The sequence below is a fragment of the Varroa jacobsoni genome, unplaced genomic scaffold (genome assembly GCF_002532875.2).
Source record: "Varroa jacobsoni isolate VJ856 unplaced genomic scaffold, vjacob_1.0 contig00535, whole genome shotgun sequence".
NCBI classification, from domain to species: Eukaryota; Metazoa; Arthropoda; class Arachnida; order Mesostigmata; family Varroidae; genus Varroa; species Varroa jacobsoni.
Window position 1 is genome coordinate 121,757 of NW_019214482.1, and position 23,077 is coordinate 144,833.

At 41.5% G+C, this 23,077-nt stretch overlaps 1 protein-coding gene across 5 annotated transcripts; it reads right to left on the reverse strand.

Moving 5' to 3' along the window:
* Positions 1–1,503: 1,503 nt before the first annotated feature.
* On the reverse strand, positions 1,504–23,023 carry LOC147752005 (uncharacterized). 5 transcript variants are annotated; one of them, XR_015315285.1, is made up of 4 exons: positions 22,680–23,023; positions 22,331–22,425; positions 20,447–20,616; positions 1,504–2,085 (listed from the first exon to the last, which is right to left on the reverse strand). XR_015315285.1 is itself a non-coding variant. In XM_086972871.1 (4 exons), exons 3-4 carry the CDS (start codon positions 20,541–20,543, stop codon positions 9,524–9,526), a joined length of 492 nt encoding a protein of 163 aa, XP_086828997.1. In that variant the 5' UTR covers positions 20,544–20,616; positions 22,331–22,425; positions 22,651–23,023; the 3' UTR covers positions 8,479–9,523. The 5 variants fall into 5 exon arrangements, 1 of the variants encoding a protein (XP_086828997.1); XR_015315284.1 differs by having other exon boundaries at positions 22,651–23,023; XR_015315288.1 differs by lacking the exon at positions 1,504–2,085 and adding an exon at positions 5,150–5,434 and having other exon boundaries at positions 22,651–23,023.
* Between the last annotated feature and the right edge of the window lie 54 nt (positions 23,024–23,077).

The window sequence follows — 23,077 nt, forward strand, 5'->3', positions numbered from 1 at the left end:
TAACTGAGCTCAAAATTTACCTTTTTCTAGATTCCTTTTCAGCTTTTTTAAATGTATGAGATATAATATATTTTTGGCCGCATCTAAATTTTACGTAGCCCATAGTTTAGTGTGTAGAACTTCGAATCTAACTTTATAGATCCAAGTGTAAAGTCCGATGGCAAAGTACACAGTCGTTCGCTTCCTCTATCATTAGGCCTAATCTAAGGCCGTGGGTGATAAAATCATTTTTAGTTAAATAGAACACGTCAGAGCTGGATATAATACGTTCAAACCTCGGCGTCCTTAAAAAAATTGTCCACCTCGTCGACAGTGACACAAACCTTCCAATCACATATGAAGGTGCTTGATGCGTGGAGATAAATAAATTGGCATTTCTGCGGGCCCCCAAGCTCTCCTATATGCATCAAAACCGATGGATACGATTTTGCGGTATATGGAAATCCAACAAGACAAAAAGGATTCAAGAAGACGAACGATATCCGCTGGTATCCACGAGAACAAAGAAAGGGAATTGTCTGGCTGTTTTTGATTTCGCACTTTTTTTGAGGGTCGCTAAAACCGGTAGTTGGTAAACTACGACACGTGTAGCCTTCAGTTCAATACTACACGTCCCAAGCTCTATCTTCCTAAGGTCTGTTTTTAACTATGAGCAGATTTATGCCACTTTGAACGGTACAGCTCCAGTGACCGACTACCGTTACAGACAGATCTTACGGTTTCGGCCTCAGTTCACGCTCTATCCGCATTGTGGGACGGGTCCTTCAATATGAACACTTTTCGCTCTTATAGAAATAAAAATAGCTCAAAAAATGACGAATGGATGAGATCTGCTACCTGTCTGTGGCAACGTTGAACTGTCTTTATCGGGATTTAAAAGATGTGTTTATACGGATCTTGTACGGTCATACTTACCGGTACGTAAAATACTTATTGAACTGTCGCACTCTAATGAATTTGGCTGCCGATTTCACCAAATGAAGTATTTGAATTTTCTATGTTCATTCCTATTAAAATGAACCCGTAGTATTCTTAGATCTATTCAGTGTTACCTGGATTTATAGCCATGTCTTCAGGGCTAAACGAAACTAGTGATTGAGTTTCATTTGAAATAGATATCTGGACAGTGCTTGGCCTGGCCCTATCTACGTTTCCGTAAAGTTACGTCAGAAAGTTCGCTTAAGACGGAAGGCTGCCAATGGTACCGTCCGGTAAGCCTTGTGGTACATCCGGTTCCGAACCTGGACCCTTACGTGTCCTTACGTTTAGTAGTTTAACAAATTCGTTACTAGACCACACGGGTATCTGACGTTGTATGCTCTCGTGTCCGCAGTATCTCTTCCTCAACAAACTTTAGCCCTGTCTGCACCTTCAAATTCATTCCGGTTCAACTTTTACGTAGGCAACGAAAGAGCTAAAAGAAGCTAGCAGTGTTGTTGTGCCGACCTAGATAGCTAAATCTCTGGCTTTGAACTCGAAAAACTACAAGTTTTTGCCTCGTGGTATGGTACCTTCCGCTATTCCGCAAGCGTGTTTTATTTTTATTTTTTTTTTAATCTCACTGACAAATTTTGTATTGATGCTAATCTGGTTTTTAACATTTCTATAAATATTGTATAAAAGGTTTTATTTACGTCCCAGCTTTTCACAGGGCTTCTTTGGGAAGTTTCCACTTGCCCCCCTGGTCGGCTCTTTTTTTCCAAAGACAAATGATGCATGCTGGAGCTTGGATAAATATAGTGAAACGAATATTTGCAAGTGTTACCGGCGAAGTAATCAACGTTAATTCCTGTGACCTTTTCTGAAGTGCCACGGGGAACAAATGTATAGATTAGATACGAACCGAATTTTTTTTTATTTCACATGTTTAAAATGAGTCGTACACATTATACACATTAACATCATCTGATAGCTTTGTTAAACAAACATCCTAAACTATTCCAGCATCACCACTAGATCAGAGTAGTCCATTTGTTAGGAGAGCTATAGTTGTATCGTTGAGGTCCTGCGCTAAAGACGAACGCGCTTATCCGAGCGTTACCCACTCGCGCACCACACTCGGTGCGTGGCAAAGCCAGAGCTTGCCTACGTATCAGAAGGGGGGTCAAATTGATATTGTAAACAAATAACACTTTTTTTCGTCTTCTACTGCTCTATACACGTGTTAACTGACTGTGAACCCCTTCTCACCATGCGAATTTACCAAGTAGGCGAATATCATTATTGTTAATACACACTTATTAACTAGGTTACCTTTGTAAATCTACGATTATTTCAAATTAGAATATTTAATAATGGATAAATTAACATTTTGATCCTTTTTTTTTAAACGCTTACCGTTAAACGAGGACGGTTAAGCGAGCTGAAAATAACGGTAGTGACAATCTGGAATCTTCAACTTTCAATATATGCGATCTTGTTTTTTAACACTTCCGCTATTGAAGCCATCGTTGGAGAAATGAAACGGAACTATTTTGGTATATGGAATATAATAGCATCGGTTGGTACCTAGGTAAAGCTGGTGTAACAATATCGTATGCTTTTCTGCAAGAGGAAAATAGAAGGATTACAATGAAAAATCGGATTGATTGATTGATTGATTAATAACTAACGAATGATTGTAAATTCGGTGAAACAATACATGTAGATTTCACTCCAACAGTTCGAAACGTTATCGTGCTAGGAAGGCTACCCAGAATGGCTCTATCACAGCACTGTTTCCAGGCCAGTTAGGCCTTTTGCCTTAAGGTATCGAATACACATTCAATGCCTTTGGTCAGACCAAAAAGTGATGAGCGATATTTTCCCATATACTAGTGTAATTTTATAACAAACGTTCGACGACTACTCGTGTTCGTCTGGCTTTCATTTCTATAACGTATTCGCTGATAGAGTTGGGACCTTGTTAACAATTAAAAGGTCCTCTTATGCAGATCAGATTTTATGTACTGTCAAAAAAAGCGTGCAATGAAACTTCTAACGACCCTTATATTATTTCTGACTGTAGAGGACGGGTAACATTTCCCTTCCTATGCATTTCATAATGAGGCAATGACCCATGCAAAATTATATTCGTGAGTTACGCGGCTATATACGCGACTCGAATAATTTTCTTGCGGTATGTCTACAGTTCGATCTCTCTCTCTCTCTCTCGATAATTAAGTTGAGAACTTTTCCAACGCCTGCACGTATTTCAGTTAGAATTATTTTGGCAAATACTTTGCCTCTTCGTGTATAACCTACACATGTATCAGGTAGCCTGCTCCTTGAGTGCTCACATACGGGGCACGTGGTAACTAAAAAGACTGCGTCCCATCGTACTGTCTCGGGGCCTCTAGCAGAAGTGGACCTCGTAGTACTTGCTCTTGCTGTATTGTCAAGATTACGCGTCCATCTATATTGCCGCTGTGTAAATAAGCTAGAGAAATTCTCGGACAGCAAATGAAACAGTTGAGGCAGAATTTTTCCGCAGAGCGGCAGGCGGCTTCAGCAACTGAATAGCCACCGCTCAATTTATCATCGGAGACGTAGAAAGCGTATGACGTACTGCAAGCTCACGTACAAATACAACCATGCCGAATGTGGTTGCCGCCGCGCTATTTCGTGGCGTGCAGCATGCTACTACGTAGAGTAATACATGAAAAATTGTTCGACTCAGAACAAAGTAAAGATTTACCGTGGCGATTCTCAAATAGCCTCGTCCTTTAACATGTCAAAGTCTACGAGCACGCCTTAACCAAAGAGTGAAATTGCCGTTGAAAGCTGATGGTCACTCCAAACAAGCTTCAATGTGTGTGACATCCTCGGGACAAAAGATAATATCTTTGTTGGTCTGTAGGTTCTTCGACGTCGAAGGCAAGCAATGTCACATTTATTTGGTCAACAATCGACCTCTCGATTCGGTCTGTGCACGCTAGGCCTGTTTCTCGCAGGTAACCGCGTCTATCCAGTGGACGGGTTTCGACCAAGTAAAACAAGAAGGGCGCTCGCATGGCTTTCATCCATTCGGAGACTAATAGTAGTCTACTGTCGGTCCAATAAATTTTTTCGCAGGTTCAATCAAGCCTCAGAGCAGATACTTCGGCCCGGCCCGAAGCAAGTTCCATACAGCTTACAATGGCATTCGGTTCAACACGATATCTAACCGTAAAGTTTTCCTCGATAAAGTACATTTTTATCTTAGGCTCACGATGAGCGATTATCGTCCATTCTCGAAACTTCGCATCACTGTGGAACCTAGCTATAAAACGTTGCTAGTTTAATAGCTAGTTGAGCTAGTTGCAATATGCTGGCAGTTCAACCCCATAAACAAGCAGGATTTTTCGTTTCGTCCGAGTCAGAAGAAGAACTTCGTATATATGACGAATCAATTGACTACAGGTTCACGGCACACGCGTCCATATCGACGCATTCCATCGTATTATGAGGAGACGTCATACTATCGGCTTGTAAGATAATCTTCCAAAATCCATAGGGACATATGCGTATGCGAATCCTTATAGCGCAATTGTTCCAGGTAATTGTTCCACTTTCTGAAACATTAATCGATGCCTAAACAGACGTCGATGTGAAACCTCCCCTATATAGTTTCATCGAGGTCTGTATTCATTTTCACGTAAATACTGATTAGGACGACACACCGTTACCATCTTACTTTCAAGATTTACGTGGACCATTTTCATTTCGCTAACTTTGCCTGGAGCTCCGTTGTCGCACCTAATTAATTGGAATTTTGGAACTTTCTAAAAGGCAAGCGTGATCAATCCTCTTTTTACCGATTACATTACCATAGGTCTGGTTACTCTTAGAGTTGTGGGCTTTTTCAGTGTTCAGTGCACGTATTCAGGTTGACGCAGGATTCGCTAGAATCGGAAACTTTCGCAGCCAGCTATTTTTTTTTTTGCATCGCTTACCTGATCGCGACCCGCAGTCCCAATCTTTGACAGCAGATACAAGGTGAGAGTATTTGTTGCGCAGAGGAAAAGAACAAAGTGAAAAATTTGTCATGCAGCGGAATGTCTCGAAATTTTCTTTAGACTTACCCTATTTCGTACCTACGAAAGTTCCTATTTCAAAGCATTCGACAGTTTCGATAATTTTAGGCCAAGGACAGATGCTAGATCTAGCGCGTTAGTTTTATATGCGTCTTTTATTGCATACATCTTTTGTTACCTATCGAATACGTTATTAATTTATTACAGGAAGGTTTTCTGACTAACACATGATGCGTATGTGCAAACGGCGGATCGAAAGTAGTGCCCTTCCGAATTCCGCATTCTGCTGCGGTCTGCGAGCTGACTTAGGCAGCTCAACAACAACTTGGACAAAAGATTCCTGTTATTTCTGTGAATTCAATCATCATAGACTTCTCAAGCGACGTCGTTTTGGGGACAATTTTCAGACAGTAGGATATTTGCGTCCCGAACACGAGAATCTGTTGAGGAAGGACCAGAATAATAGACTTATAAAATGGCATAGCAAGCATGAAAGCAGCTATTAACCTTAGTAATACTACCTTATGTTTTGTTTTTCCCTTATTTCTTATTTTTCGGATTGTTAATGTCTGGTAACAGTTTTGCCGCCGCTAAGTTCTGAACCAATGGGGACAACATGCAAACTGGCTACGGTTGCCGTGGAAACGTACCTAAAAGTGCGCAGCAGCCACGTAGACTATGCTGCCCTTACAACTACACGTATGTGCAACACATATTCGTTGATATGAGTGGCGGTAATAAACTTCGTTCGGCAAAAGTCTTCTCGGGTTCCGAACCGTGCAATCCTAGCTAGCACGACAAACGAGAAGTGCCTTAATACGCAGCATCGTCTCATTACTTGAGCAGTAGCACCGACTTGGTGTATTCTGCATCCCAATAGGGCTTTGTTATGGTCATTTGATGCACTTAAGAACAGAATCTTCGCAAAATCCCTAATCACGAATAGATTTCCGTTAGGCCATGTTCGTTATCAAAAATTAGTACCAATATGATACATACAATCGGTACTCATTTTACGTTACACTAGACAATACTGTAGGTCTGTTCTGATTAAACTAACTGATTGCTTGATTGATATTCCGATCAGCCTAACGTAAATAGGTAATCATCGGCAACTACCCCAGTGCAATTATTTCGCCCCTTTTTGTCCTTTTACAACTATCGCGTCACGTTGTTTTAACATCAACGATTTTCCTTCGCGCTATATCTACTCGAATATTAACTATGGTTTAGCGGCAAATCTGCAACACTGCGGGAACCCTAATGGAAGAAATGATGCTATTTCGCTCAACGCCTTAGCGACCTTTGTCCTGTCGCATTTGCCTTGTCTGAGGACAAGATAAATGGTGTCTCGTTCTTTTTCATTGCAGTATTCCACCAGCCCAACATCGCTGTTACCCCACTAATCGCTTATAATATTTAATCAAATGTTACACCGAATTCCTAATATAAATTAGTATTCAATTGCAAACTGACATCTTCAGACGCGTCCGGTGGCAATTTTTCTGAGACGTTAAATTTGTTATCCAGCTGGTAATTATAACAACTATATCTCCTTGATTTTTTCAGTAACTCGATAATTTTGGTGTCGTTATGGTTTACCCTAGTAGGATCACCCAAATGGCCCGCTAGCCTCGTTACTTAGTCGCAATCAGTGCGTTCGTTGATGTGCTGTATCTGTCCTGCTGGGCGATTAAGTAACTGAGCTCGACCTGAAATGTTTTTGTACAAGCCCGTAGAAAGTTCGTCCAGTTTGCACGTAAAACCAGCCTCCGGCCGTCCGCATGATGCGGGACCTGAGCGAGGACAGGCTCCGAGCTCTTTCTCTAAGTTATTCCCGTTCTCTTTACCACCAGGAAAAATACATGATTCTGATCGACTATGAACTAGTTTGCAAATTGTCTAAATCAGCTTCGTCGAGGCTACAGGAAAAAGAAGTCACGTACTAGGGAAAAGGTATTCGCACAGTGAGATAATTATTTTGTAAAAATCATAATTTCAACGCTGAGTAGTGAAGATACGAAAAATCGGATATTACACCCTAAATTCATAGTTGTGCTGCTTTTTTTTGGGCGAGGGGGGAGAGTAAGAACAAAACATGTTTTTAATATAGCCTTAGTACAATTTTTCAACGGTTGTTGGGCATATTACAAGAAAAATGATCGAGTTCTCCAAATGAACATTCCAAATAGGGGAAAAACTTTCCCATTTGTATCTGATAGCCCAAAATATCTGTATAATTAGTCATGGGCGCAGCTCGTCTGTTACACCAACACACTTTTTTAATATCTAGATGATAACAGCCTTTATAACGGGTTGCGGTTTTTGCACCAACAATATTGCAATAAAATTATTACTGCACTACAAGGCAAAGTGTTAATTAACTTATTAATAAAATGCATTTAGAACTAAAATTAAATGACAAACGAGTAACGAAGCTCCATGTAGAAACTGTTCAATCGAAGCCCCTCCAAAAACTGACATTCATTGCCATATATTCGAAAAGCAGCAGTCACCTTCAATTTGGGGGAATTACTAGAAGTGCGGACGCTGATTATGACTTAACGCTAGACTCTTGTGCATGTTTTGTTGATTTCTATGCTGAATTCGTATACTGTCTATTCACTGTGAAAATTGCTCCGTAAAACAGCCTGGTGTGAGGCTACTGTCAATCAGTTTAGAAGAGTAAGAGCGTATAATAGTGTTAAGCTAGTAGTGTGACTGACTAGGTTGGTATTAAATGGAGTCGATAGTTCATACAGAGGGAACACCTGCCCACGCTCTATCAGCTATTGGCTAGATACCGAGAAGTTTTTTCTTTCGAGAAGAGAAAAAAAGAAACTAATATTTCTCCCCCTTATAATTCTATGAGAAAATTTCAAAGCATGTGCTATTCCTAATAAAAAAGAACGGCTTTATCAGGCGTCTTAAGATGATTTGAGGGAATAGCCTTCACCGTTTGAACAGTTGAAAAGTGTTTTCGATAAGTCTCCCATGTTTGGTATTATTTCAAGCATGAGCATTTTTTAAAAAATAATATACATACTGCCAAAAATGGTCAAGATACGATGAATAGCTGCATCTGACTTCAGCTGGCTCTCAACTGATTTTTTCAATTTTGGCGCGTCAACTGGTGACCGGCAGTAGCGAATTTCGAGCACTGGATTGTTTTTGAGTTCAATTGATTAAAATGGAACTTATTGTTCTATAAGTTGCCTATAATCGAATCTTAGAATAGTGTGCACTGAATGGGATTATATCGATTTTGTGTGAGTACGGGTGCCACAGCTATGGCTGTTACAATTACTATTAATACGATAAGTACAATTGGATCATTGCGTTAATGTCCTATTGGTTAGTATTTGAAATCCTTTTTTATTGACTGTCGTCTTGTGGTTTGCTAATGTTACTCGAATAGAACGTTTGTGTTATTTGTTATTATTTGTACTAGCAGATAAAAAAAAAGTCTATACTCGATAGTAATGGCTATTATTAAATTCTCATGTATACACATAGATTGTGGTGCAGTGTGTATCATTATGTATGTACATACATACATACACGTTACGCTAGGGGAACAACAAGTGCTCCTTTATCAAAGCTGCTTTTCATGAAATTATTTTTATGAAATATTCTATAAAAATATTAACCAACTTCATTACTGTCTTCTAAACACTCGTTTAACAACTATGGTACAACAGCCAAAGTATGCCATAGTATTTTTGTATTTATTTTGGGTATTTTACGGCCGAAGCACTTACTGAATCTAAAGATCGCACTGCTCATTTAAGTGGTAAATATCAATCAAAGTTAGAGTCGGTTGAAACTAACGTTAGAGACTTCTTATGCGTAGACAATAGGAAAAACTCCCGGTATAATACAAAAATGAATCATTTTTTTGTCGAAGCCGTTCTGCTTATCAATATGGTTCCCTTATAAATTTATACACCTACTTTCTACTTTCATCTCGTTAATTGGTCCAGGTAACGGTTGGCATCATACGTTTACGAATGTAGTGACTTCCTCACTTGATGAAAATCTCTGTCCTCCAAATAAAACCATGACCTTAGGAAAGGAAAGGAGTCCCTGGAAGCCGCATCTGATGAATACGGTGGGTAATCAATCAACTACTTCAATTCGGAAAGATAACAACCGTTGAAATATGGAACTATTAAATGAAATTTTGTACTTTGGCGTCTTTAAACAAAGCCTTGGTGATTAACGGAATGCATGAATATGACTTTATTTCAAAGGGCCCTTAGGACGTTTCTATCGGTAACACTTGAGAGCCCCTTCGAATCCATGTTTAATGCGTGGTACTGTTACCCTTTCAGATAAATAAACTCACTTCAACTGAATCATTTTGTTCCTACTTCTGATTCCATTACGTTTATTGTTCATTCTATTTCAAGCCCTTTTTTCATGTGTTCTTCGGAGATGTATTGGAAAGTTGCCTGCGTGAGTGACCACATCCGAAGACTATGGGTCATTTATTTCGAATGGCATGTTCTTCCATTCCGTCATCTTGGCTATCCGAAATAAGGACCAGCTGTGAGATGTTGGCCCCCATGGTTCCGCCGGGATCGCTTAACCGATGAGGCATCCATTTTCGATATTGCCATTGCGTGAGTAGGGTATAGAGTTGTGCCTGTCGTAAACATCGGTACCGAAACCGGATCTGCCGGAAAATCGCAGCCTACATGCTGGTAACAGTCATCTCCCAGTTCATTGGGACAGAAGCAGGAACAACGTACGATTGGAGGCGAACTGACGCACAGGTGCGGACACGGTCGACCACGAGGTTGTTTTGAGGCATAGAGCATTGAATTTGTACCTTCGAGTGGAAGTGAGTGTTTGCCATTGCGGCTTATGGCAAATAGAGTACCGGCTTGATCTCCAAGCACTGCGAAGTCGATGAACATATCTGCGAGAGAAAGCGATTTCTAATTGGTATTTGTTGTATCTTCCGAATGATAATGCTATTGTCCTTAACGTCGAACGCAAGCGACATCCACGAAGACTCGACGCAAATGATTTCCATCGAGTCCAGCCCTCTAGACTTGCTGCTTGTGCATGAACAGCATCCATCCATTTAAGTTGCTTATGGTGTCGTGGAAAGAGAGAAGCATCTGAACGTGTTTGTCATTTAGCTTTGATACCATTACACCAGCTGTATCCGTCCAGTAAATCATTTCGTAAAGCCGGTCAATTTGTGCCATAGATATTTGCCCACGGTTAGAAATTATTTCAACGCATATTCCATTATTTAGATCAACATAGTGTACAGCTGTATAGTTTTCATTATATTACTATCGAAGCTGAAACTTCACGTTGAATAGGTAGGTAAACAAAGTCAACGCTATCTTTGGTGAGGTTCAATTTTGCTAGGTAAACCTTATGACAGGGCACGCGGAAGGGGAGGGAATACCAGAAAACGCAAAAACAAATGTAATAATAGGAGTAATAAATAAAGAGGAATAAAGGCTTGGAATAATATGTATTCATATTATCGACTTGGAAGAATATGTAGTGGTGGTCACTACCATTTTCTTCTTCGTTCAAGATTCTCCATCCTGCTGTAAAGGCTGCTGCTTCGTTGTTTACTAATGTGATGTCTATGTATGATGGGTAACCACTGTGTTCACAAGTAGGAGCCTCTCCATCATTAAGCACCGCCAGTCCCTCTGCTGCCAACCGCTCTAGGGTCGTTAGTCCTCTTCTGTCGTTACTTCTGCTGCCCCATATTACATTCTTTGAGTTAAAATATCCTGTGACAATAATCTTTTTCCTATTATCATGTCGTTTTACACTTTGTCCTAGTTCTCCAAGGAATTTTTTAAATTCTTCTATTGATCTATTGGGCGAAAAGTAACATGTGTAGAATACTGCTACGTTTTCGATCTCCCCCCATATGAAACCATTTCCTGCTCCTTTTCTTCGTATTACTACGTTTCTCATGCCGTTCTAGTATATAGCAGTATCCTTTTTATCGTCCATCACTACAATTTCTTTAGCACTGGCTATTCTTTTCTAGTTGAGTTCTGATAATTGACAAAGGCGTATGCCGTATTTCTGGATTGTGATTTCCAGTAAGTCATGGGCAGCAGACGAGCGATTGAGGTTGATCTGTATTAGTTTGAACTCTATTTTGCTAATATTCTTCTATTCCTCTCTTTGCTGTTTGCTTTTGTATCCTTAGTTCCTCAGTGGTCCGTTTAGCAGTCTTTTTTGCTGATGGTGTTATGAAATTTTCCTCGTCTGTCGTTGGTCTTTTTGTCCTCTTTTCCCTCTTCTTTGTTTCTTCTTCTCTTTCTTTCGCTACATTTTATTGTTCCCTCTTGTCTTTATCTCTTCTTCTCCTGTGGAAAAAGGGGACAGGGTTTTATTGCTATCTTAATGTTGAGCTTTCGTTTGACCTGGTCCACTAGAGTTCGATACCTAGGGCACAACGTTGATGTAGCTCTGTGGCCCTCCATATCGCATTCGTAGCAAAAGGGAATCACTCTTTCGCACTTATTTGCCGTATGTCCCGTGATCCCACAGTGGTAGCATCTTTTTCCTTCCACTTTGGCTTTTTCGGTACATTCGTGGGCTCTATGCCCTACTTTCTGGCATCTGAAACAGTTTTGTAATTTAACCCATTCCCTTATCTTGCATCTGTAGGGCCCCATCTGTATTACTCTTTTTTCTTTTATACTTTTTACCAGAGCTGTTGGTATTTGTATCAGTGAATACCAACTGCTTCTAGACTGACGAGGGTTTCCGGCTGTTATTTCCGTGCTTGCTGGTAATCCCAGCGCTATTTTGATGTTGTTCGCTATCTTTCTACCCGTAACCAAGGGATCTACATCCCATATAGCCAACGTGTGCTGATTTGTCTTCATGCTTACATCTAGCTTCATGCCCTCCTCATTTTTAAGGATGCTGGCGATTTTTATGGCTTCATCTTTTATATTTCCCTGTACCCTCAGCAGAACGTCTCCTCCTGCCCCTTGGGAGACTCCTATTTTACCATCTATTTTTGTATGTCCTAATTTCGTGCGAACTCCCGTCAGCGCCTCACTGTAGGATCTGTTTTCTCCTGCCGTGATCCTTATTGTTGTGGTCTCTTCGTAGCGTCTTTCTCTTGTTATCGATTTTTCAATTTCCTTCTTTTCCGTATTTGTGTATTGTCCTGTTGTTCTCTGCATATATTAATATCGCACCCAAAATATCTGCCATACACTTCAAGTAGTTTTCTGGTGTTCTCGGTATCAGCTTGGTCGGTTATCTTGATTACTGGTGTTGTTTGTCCTTAAGGGTTCGTCCTTAAGGGTTTTGACTACTTTCTTGATCATTTTTGTTAGGCCCTCTTCTGTCTCCTCTTTATTTATTACTCCTATTATTATATTTGTTTTTGCGTTTTCTGGTATTCCTTCCCCTTCCACGTGCCCTGTCATGAGGTTGAAGGAGCTGCTACTCGTGATTAATGCGACACTACCCGCTGTCAGTTTCCCTACTTCCTTAGCTCCATTAATTTGGGCATCAAGTTGTTTAAGTAGCTTTTGATCCTTCTCGAGGCCTTTTTCAATTATCATCGCCCTTGTGTCCTTAATGGCCAGTATATTTTCCTTTATTATTGTAACCCGCTTAAACACTTTCTGGGGCCATGTCCTCCTAGTCTTCTTTTGTTTTGACTGCGGTTAGTTCCGCTTCTATCTCTTCCTCTATCCTTGTATTTTCGATCCCTTCTAGGCGTTCCTTTTCAATCTTCTGTTTGCATCTGTTACAAAAGATGTCTTCTTTATTTTCCTTGTGTGTTTCCTTTTCCTCGTTCTCTTTTTTTCCATTTTGAATTTTCTGTGGTTCTAGTTCCAGTATCGTGTCCTTTTGCTCCTCTAGACTATTTCTTCGTTCAAGTTCAGCCTTTTTTCTTAGTCTCTCGGTTCTTATCAAGGTTCTAATCGCTCTGGATAATTGTCTTGGATTTTCCTTGATGTCACTTTGTTTTTTGCATAGAATTTCTAAGACTCCTGAGAGCTTTTTGACTGTACCTATGGCTTCGTCCACACTTTTGGATTCTGTTCGTACTTCTTCTTTATTTTCTTTTCGTCTCTTATCTGTTGGACTTATATCCTCCGTATTATTTACCGAAACTATTTCTTCCGTAGTTCTTTTCCTTGTCCCAACCTGTTCCTATGTTTTACTTCAGGGTTAACCCTTCGTAGCTTATATGCATCTCTTGCTCATATCCAGTCCTACATGCCTGTTGTTGGGTCTCCCCTAGGTGGCCTTTTAGTAATTGTCCTTCTTGTGTTCCTATGACGTCTTTGTCATCTACTTGTCTTGACCCCGTAGGCATTCCTTCGTGCAGGGAAAATTCTTCCTTTAGGTCTCTCCCTTCTTCTCTTCTTCCTTGTTTTCTTTCTTCATATGTCTCTTCTTTTCTTCCAGGGTTGGGGACCCCTCTCGCCAGTGGCACAGTGATACCGGCATTTATTTTAATCTTATATTCCATTTTGATTTCTGTTTATCTTGTTCTTTTGTGGGTCGAAAGACAGCATCGGTTGTTCGGACCGTTAGCTTTCCAACATTTATCGAGGGACAGGTTTTCATACGTGTGGCCTCAGCAACGCCCCCTAAATATTGCTGCAGAGCCCCTTCCGGTTGTCATCCGGCACTACAACAATAACGGGATTTTCGGTCAGTTGATGGGGCAGTCAGGTGGTGTTGACTAAACGCCCGGGCCCCTGTACTACCTGCCAGCCCGTCAGTGCCCCATGGTTCTAGAGCGGTACCCTCACGTTTGTCCCTGTCCAGCGACTTGTCTTATTTCCTCCGGCTCCCCCGAATCTGGCGCTTTCTATCGTTGCCCCCCTACTCTCCGCGTCGTTGAAGCCCTCTGAGTTGGCTTTCCTCCGCCGCTAGAGTCCTCAGGGCCCATCGTTTCTATTTCGCAGTAGATATGTGAGAGAACAATGAGTACTTCCCTGGGGGCTGGTTTTGGTCCGCACCGGGTATACTTTCCCGGTACCTATCGTATCTGATAGGCCTTCCCCTATCCGCCACCTGGAGACGCGCCCTTCCGATCATTGATTATTTCCTGCTTCTTTCAAGGACCGGACCTCCGGGGGACAGTTTTACCTTTTTTTTTTTGGAGGTTAAGGGCAAATGCATTATGCAGACCGGACATCATTCACTGTGCTTTGTCCGGTACTGTGGGACTCTCACCCACTAAACCCTCGACCCCTTTATCAGCTTGGGCCATGGTTCGGGATATGTTTGATATTACTTCGAAACCATGACTTGCAGGAACGGTCATTTCATCATCCTTTCCTTTGAGCCGATCCAGTCCATCCTCCATTCTGGCTTTCCTCTTGACCAGAAACTCTAGGTCTCGAGGGGACCGTACTCCCTGTACTTCTGCTAATTCCAGTTGTTGTGCATCGGGCCCATGAAGAAGAGTATCTTCCACTCCGTCCTTCATGCCCGACTCGCATAGCACACAGATGTCCACTTGCGTTTTGCCAATCTTTGTCATGTATGTCTGGAACTGTTCATGACCCGACAAGACTTGGCAGGATTAGTATGTTAGCTCTCCCTGGCTACCACGAATCCATTTACTGACATCTGGTATTAGATGTCGGGTCCAACTACCCGGAGATTCTCCCCCTCCGTAAGTGCGTGGATTTTCCCATTGCTGCTGCCATTTGTTCATTGTATCCTTACGTGCCCTTATGTTGTCGGTGGATTCATCTCTTTGTCTTCGTTCAGCTCTTTCTATGGCAAGCAAGTCCCAGGGGATCATTTTGGCCAGTACTAGGAGTGCTTCGGTTGACACAGTTCTGTACGCTCTGGCCACTCGTATTACTACAATTCTTTGTGCAGCCAGCAGTATATCTCGGTTGACTTTTGCCCTCAGCGCCATTTCTGCCCATACAGGAGCTGCATATAGCGCTGTAGCCTCAGCTACTGAGGCCAGCAGTCTTCGGCTGCCCTCAGAGGCTCCTCCCACTCTGGTCAGTATTCTCGACAAGTTGAGGGTTGTTCTGTCTGCTTTTTTAGCTACATGTTTAATATGCTCCCTTCCAGTCATTGCAGTGTCAATTATTATTCCAAGGTATTATCGGAATGATATGAAATAAAAATAAAGGAAATAAAGAGGGCCTAACAAAAATGATCAAGAGAGTAGTCAAAACCCTTAAGGGTGAAAAAGGACAAACAACACCAATAATAAAGATAGATAACAAGAGGAAGACGCAACGAAGAGATCACAACAATAAGGATAAAAACAGGAGAAAACAGATCCTACAGCGAGGTGCTGACGGGAGTCCGCACGAAATTAGGACCCACAAAAATAGATGGTAAAATAGGAGTCTCCCAAGGAGCAGGAGGAGACGTTGTCCTCAGGGTACAGGGAAATATAAAAGACGAAGCCACAAAAATCGCCAGCATCCTTAAAAATGAGGAGGGCATGAAACTAGATGTAAGCATGAAGACAAATCAACACACGTTGGCCATATGGGATGTAGATCCCTTGGTTACGGGTAGAAAGATAGCGAACGACATCAAAATAGCGCTGGGATTACCAGCAGGCACGGAAATAACAGCCGGAAACCCTCGTCAGTCTAGAAGCAGTTGGTATTCACTGATACAAATACCAACAGCTCTGGTAAAAAGTATAAAAGAAAGAAGAGTAATACAGATGGGGCCCTACAGATGCAAGATAAGGGAATGGGTCAAATTACAAAACTGTTTCAGATGCCAGAAAGTCGGGCATAGAGCCCACGAATGTACCGAAAAAGCCAAAGTGGAAGGAAAAAGATGCTACCGCTGTGGGATCACGGGACATACGGCAAATAAGTGCGAAAGAGTGATTCCCTTTTGCTACGAATGCGATATGGAGGGCCACAGAGCTACATCAATGTTGTGCCCTAGGTATCGAACTCTAGTGGACCAGGTCAAACGAAAGCTCAACATTAAGATAGCAACAAAACCCTGTCCCCCTTTCTCCACAGGAGAAGAAGAGATAAAGACAAGAGAGAACAATAAAATGTAGCGAAAGAAAGAGAAGAAGAAACAAAGAAGAGGGAAAAGAGGACAAAAAGACCAACGACAGACGAGGAAAATTTTATAACACCATCAGCAAAGAAGACTGCTAAACGGCCCACTGAAAAACTAAGGGTACAAAAGCAAACAGCAAAGAGAGGAATAGAAGAATATTAGCAAAATAGAGTTCAGACTAATACAGATCAACCTCAATCGCTCGTCTGCTGCCCATGACTTACTGGAAATCACAATCCAGAAATACGGCATACACCTTTGTCTATTATCAGAACTGAACTACAAAAGAATAGCCAGTGCTAAAGAAATTGGAGTGACGGAAGATAAAAAGGATACTGCTATATACTGGAACCGCGTGAGGAACGTAGTAATACGAAGAAAAGGAACAGGAAATGGTTTCATATGGGCGGAGATCGAAAACGTAGCAGTATTCTGCACATGTTACTTTTCGCCCAATAGATCAATAGAAGAATTTAAAAAATTCTTTGGAGAACTAGGACAAAGTGTAAAACGACATGATAATAGGAAAAAGATTATTGTCACAGGATATTTTAACTCAAAGAATGTAGTATGGGGCAGCAGAAGTAACGACCGAAGAGGAATAGCGACCCTGGAGTGGATGGCAACAGAGGGACTGGCAGTGCTTAATGATGGAGGGGCTCCTACTTGTGAAGACAGTGGTTACCCATCACACATAGACATCACATTAGTAAACAACGAGGCTGCAGCCTTCACAACAGGGTGGAGAGTTTTGGACGAAGAAAAAAGTGGTAGTGATCACCACTACATATTTTTCCAAGTCGAGCAAACAAGACCACCGGAAGGAACACAGAGAAAGACAAGAAGATGGCAAGCAAGGAAATTAGATCTCCCAATACTGCGAAGAGAATTAGACAGAAAGTGCGAGCAAATCATGGTAAGCGAAACGGGAACTGGAAGGATACAGATAGAAGCGCAACAACTCAGTCAGCTTCTGATTGATGCATGTACGAAAGTTGATCAGCAACCGCCCATAGATCGACACCACCACCGCCCAAAACACTGGTGGAATAAGGAAATCGCAGATCTCAGGAAAATATGCGTGAGGAAAAGGCGTACATAGACAAGAACAAGAAGCTGGCAGAGACGCACGAACAATCTTCAACCGGAAACAGAAAAAAGAGCGACACAACAACTCCGGGAATACCAGGAAGCCCGAAATAAACTAAGACAAAGTATACGACATAGTGAGGAAAAATCCTGGAAAAAACTCATAGAAGGATTGACCGAGACGTTTTCGGACTCTCTTATCAAATAGTAAGGGACAAAATGAAGAAAAAATCGCCACCAATCCCCCCAGACATAGTGATGAAAGGGGTAAGGAACCTATTCCCTATGCAACCAAGGAGGTATGAAACAACGATTGAGGTAGACGAAAGAGATATCCCCGAAGTAACTCTGGAAGAAATAACAGAAGCACGAAACAAAATAGCAGCAGGGAAAGCACCAGAGCCCGACGGAGTCCCACCGGAAGTAGTCAAGACGTTGATCAAAAGATGGCCAAGGATATTACAAAAATATGCGAACGACATACTGCGGAGAGAAAAATTCCCGGATATATGGAAGGAAGCAAACTTAGTTCTGATTCGTTCATTTCGACCAATCTGCCTTCTAAGTACAGCAGCAAAAGCTATTGCAAGCATAATAGTGAATAGACTGAACAAGGAGATTGAAGATAAAGAGGCACTGTCGGAGACGCAATACGGCTTTAGGAAACACCGTTCTACGATGACAGCTGTGGACAGGGCCCTCGGGCTAGCGAGGGAAGAGATGAGAAGCACACTAAAGACCCGGAACTTCGTGCTGCTAATCCTACTGGATGTTAGAAATGCTTTTAATAGCATGAACTGGGGAAAATTAATGGAAGCACTGGAAGAAAAGAATATCGCTAAGCATCTACGCAGGATCATCAGTTCATACTTAGAGAACAGAATACTAATAGCGGATGGGATAAGATATATGGTCGCAGCAGGAGCACCACAGGGCTCGGTCCTCGGTCCAATACTATGGAATCTAGCTTACGATGGGGTTCTGCAAAAAACGGGACTGCCGGAGGGGGTAGAGACCATAGCATATGCAGATGACCTAGCTCTCATAATCAGAGCCCAGACAGAGGTGGAACTAGAGAACAAAGCTAACGACTCCTTCCAGATCACAGAACGGTGGATGGAAGAACATTATCTACGGCTAGCCGCGGAAAAGACAGAAGCATTATACCTAACTGGGAAAAAGAAGACCACAGATATAGAAATATCTCTGGGTAATACTCAAATTAACATTTAGAAAAGGGCGAAATACCCTGGAGTAATAATTGACACTGCAATGACTGGAAGGAAGCATATTAAACATGCAGCTAAAAAGGCAGAAAGAGCAGCCCTTAATTTGTCGAGAATACTGCCCAGAATGGGAGGAGCCTCTGAGCGTAGCCGAAGACTGCTGGCCTCAGTAGCTGAGACTAGAGCGCTATATGCAGCTCCTGTATGGGCAGAAATGGCGCTGAGGGCAAAAGTCAACCGAGATATACTGCTGGCTGCACAAAGAATTGTAGTAATACGAGTGGCCAGAGCGTACAGAACTGTGTCAACCGAAGCGCTCCTAGTACTGGCCAAAATGATCCCCTGGGACTTGCTTGCCATAGAAAGAGCTGAACGAAGACAAAGAGATGAATCCACCGACAACATAAGGGCACGTAAGGATACAATGAACAAATGGCAGCAGCAATGGGAAAATCCACGCACTTACGGAGGGGGAGAATCTCCGGGTAGTTGGACCCGACATCTAATACCAGATGTCAGGAAATGGATTCGCGGCAGCCAGGGAGAGCTAACATACTACTCCTGCCAAGTCTTGTCGGGTCATGGACAGTTCCAGACATACGTGACAAAAATCGGCAAAACGCAAGTGGACATCTGTGTGCTCTGCGTTTCGGGCATGAAGGACGGAGTAGAACATACTCTTCTTCACTGCCAGGCACTTAGAGCGGTCAGAGATAAACAGGTACACAGAGAAGTAACAACAAAGGGCAGTACCAAGGAGATGGTGGATATGATGACAAAGGACAGGACGAACTGGGCCAAAGTTACGGCTTTCTTTGACGATATTATGAAAAGAAAAGAACAACTAGAAAGGATGAGACGTAAGAGAATAGTGGAAGGGCAGACCCGAAACAATCATGGGTCGGACGCACAACACCTGAAATTAACAGAAGTACAGGGAGTACGATCCCCCTCTAGACCTAGAGTTTCTGGTCAAGAGGAAAGCCAGAATGGAGGATGGACTGGAACGGGTCAAAGGGAAGGATGATGAAATGACCGTTCCTGCAAGTCATGGTTTCATATCCCGAACCATGACCCAAGCTGATAAAGGGGTCCAGAGTTTAGTGGGTGAGAGTCCCACAGTACCGGACAAGATACAATCCAGTGATGTCCGGTCTGCATAATGCATTTGCCTCTAACCTCCAAAAAAAAAAGGTAAAATTATCCACCATTAGAGACCAGAAGTCGTTAATGTAGCCAGCTTTGCATCTACAATCAAAAGAGCCTTATCTATTTCGGCAAATAAAGTGTCACGTGTGTGAACCTTAGGAGCGTTTGTTAATATCAACACAGCCAATTTTTTCGTAACCAGATGCGAGGGTAATGGATATTTCTCGAAAGCCATTAGGGCAAACGCAAGCAAAGCCGGGCTTATTTTGGACGTTCTGGGCAATCGTTTCGACCGTGGCGCATTCGTCGATGCCCTCTGTTACTACCACTATAAATGCAGCCTTCGGCGGAACAACATGTTCCTCGTATGTACTCTTGTTGAGGTCCGCAACTCAGTTCGGACCATTGATTGTTCGAACGACAAACATTCATTTTCAGGCCATCTCTAAGGGTCAGCTCCATTGTTGAAACGCCTTCAACATTTAAACACTTGCAGTTATAGGGACCTTCTAGGTTAAAGGATTCCGCTTCGCCAATAACTTAGTGCATAAAGAAATATTAAATTACAGATTTAAAAAAATTAGCAAGCTAACTTTCACAATGTTAAAACTGTGATTTTGCGGAAAACGTTACGTATAAAGTCGTATGTGTGTTGACTGCCGAGGATTGTATCAGTAATTATTTTTATTATGACCATAGTTACCGGCACTAACGATTATTAACGAACTTTTATAATGGCTTCATAATGGATCTCCGTTTGTAAAGCTATTCTGTAAAAACTCGTGCAGTCCTCAGTTACACAGACAATTCCATCAATAGAGGCGGATTGCTCCGATGAGGAAAGCCTCAATGGTTTTCGCATCCATAGCAACGAATTCCTACGAGAAAAAAACATTGTATTGAATCTGACTAAGTGACCGAACTGATATGTTCAGAAAATGATACCTTTCGCATAGATTTGATGTTTGACACTCATCGCGGTCGATACATATCTAATTCCGAAGCCTGTCTCAGGGCGAATGCAGCCGGCTTCCCTCGTCATCAAGATTTCGGCACAGGAATGGTAAAGGACACGTCCTCTCTTCACAATAGTCTTTTATCACGCAGGAATAACCCTGTGTAACGTCATCAGTAGAATAATGTCATTAATAATATTTGTTACACAGAATGCACGAACGCATGGTTATAAGGCTGGATGATTGGTAACAATATATTCTCTTAGAACCCCTCATACGATCATTAAAATTCCTGTTTATCTATTCAGTTGATTTGCTCATCCGCTACTATTCATACATACCCATCTAGACATAGTTTAAAGAATTGGCCTATATATATATATATATATATACACTATCCTCTTTATTTTGAGAATATAGATGGAACCGCGTACCTTATCTGTTTATCGAAGCATTTTCTCTAAGGCTCTATGGATTAATAACACAATCACTCCCAACTGTTATAGGAGAAACAATTTCTATTGTTAATATGGAACAGGCATGAAAGCAATTCACTCCCTCGCCCCATAGCATGATGTACTTGCTACGCCTGTCGCCGCCTTCTTCGTAGCGCAGGGCTTTACAAAAAAACTAAAGACATTTTAATGTTCCACGAAATGTTCCCTGAAAGGATATTATTTGTGCGTAACGAAAGTAATAAAGACCTTATAGTCTACCGGAAGAATTAGACCATTAGTTTCATTTATGGCTACAAGAACAGTTTTGGGGGTCCTTTGGTTCCCTTTCCGTGAGACAGGAGGATATAATTGTCCGAGCAATTACATTCATAAGATCGATCTTTATTTTTACAAGTTCTGGGTGATTCGTACGTGTCTCTGCATTCATCGATGTCGTCACAGACTTTGGTCCGCTTATTATAGATATAACCTAGATGAATACATCTACATGTGAACGACCCTGTTGATAGCAACGGCAAAGTATTAAAATGGAAAAGGTCATTAGGATCTACCTAGGGTGAGAGGTTACTGTATTCAAGCCGCATATGGTATGATAATACTTGAATGCCGGTTTCAGGCTTAACGCTCTCATAAGCGCATTATATACCTCGCGACCCTTTGTACATCTAGATAAATTACAACGGTGAGATTTGCTCGATTAAAACTAAAAGACGCAAAAGTCAATACATTTTGTTTATCTGTATCTCTGGGGGTTAACTTTTGCATAATATTGGGGTTTACAGACTTTTGGCCTTCATTTCATCGGTTACAAAAAGGCAAACAGCTGAGATGTTTGTTTGACAATAGTCTTTACAAATATATTAATAGCACATATCTATACCAGTCCAGGTTTGAGCTAATTTAGGCTAGTCGCTATTTTTGATAAATGTTAAACAGTTATAATCTGTAGAGTAGTATATCCTGTCAGTTTATAAATACTTAAAGAATGAATCGAATTTCTATTAATTTGGCAGTCTTTCAGTGAGTTTACTGGGAACACACATCCAAGAGATTGCATTGTTTACCTTCTACCAGAATATAGGTACTTGTAGCCCTAAAATGAAACTAACCTATAGATCAACTGGTCTGTTTTTTCTATACGATATGAAACCAAGTTTAGAGACATTTAGAAAAACTGACTGATTCAAAGGACACCTATGTGTAGAGAGCATGTGAACTCTACACTCAGAAAAAAACAATTATATCCAACGAAAAATTCCAAATTCAAAGTGAAATGCAGATTAGTATTAACGTAAATTTGATCATCTTCGTAAGTGCGCGATTCCGTTAAACACTCGTCAATCAGGCATCCAGGGCAGGCATCTAGATGCCCCCTATGTCTCCGCTGGATTTCAATTTATCTACGCGTTTTTTACCTAATGTTGGATGCTGATATCCCCCATGCGTAGTTTGGACCGCAGTGACAGATTACAAATACAAAACTCACAGCAAAGGCTTGAATGTTTGAACACTGAAAGAGATCAGAGAGACTAGTCTTCGGAAAAACATAAAGTAATACGAACGGCTCAAAATATTTATATCTCTATGAGATAAATACTCTATGAGAATAAAAATATTCGTAACCATACACGTTATCTGGTATGACACTTTAGGTAGAATACTAAAAATATTTTTCAACTTACACCTAAATATCTTTGACAAATAAAAATCGTTTTTATTATTCTCGTCGTACTACCTTTTTAACCGTACGATGTAGTTACTAACATGTTCAAGTTCATAAGACAGCTGAGTAACATTCGCAGAAATTTCCGTCAATTTTACTTCTGCAGTCGTCGTATTCGTCACAGACGTCACTATGCCAAATTCATGTCGTTAAAAGAAACTAAGACAATCTATCTCGTGCGAAGCATATCGGCCTGATGCAGACACAATTCTTATGCCAAAAACCGTGACAAGAAATAAAATTGTTTCGACTGCCCAGACAACCATACTGAGGCCTAGTAGCGGTCTTTTGTACTGGGAGAACCTCTTATGTTTCGAGTTCAACCAATGCGAAGGCGTCCGGTATATCGCCGTTAGACACCGCATCAGACGGCTGGCTGACCGGCTCACAGCACAAAACGAAGTATGTTTGCCTGCCTGCCTGCCTGCCTGCCTGCCTG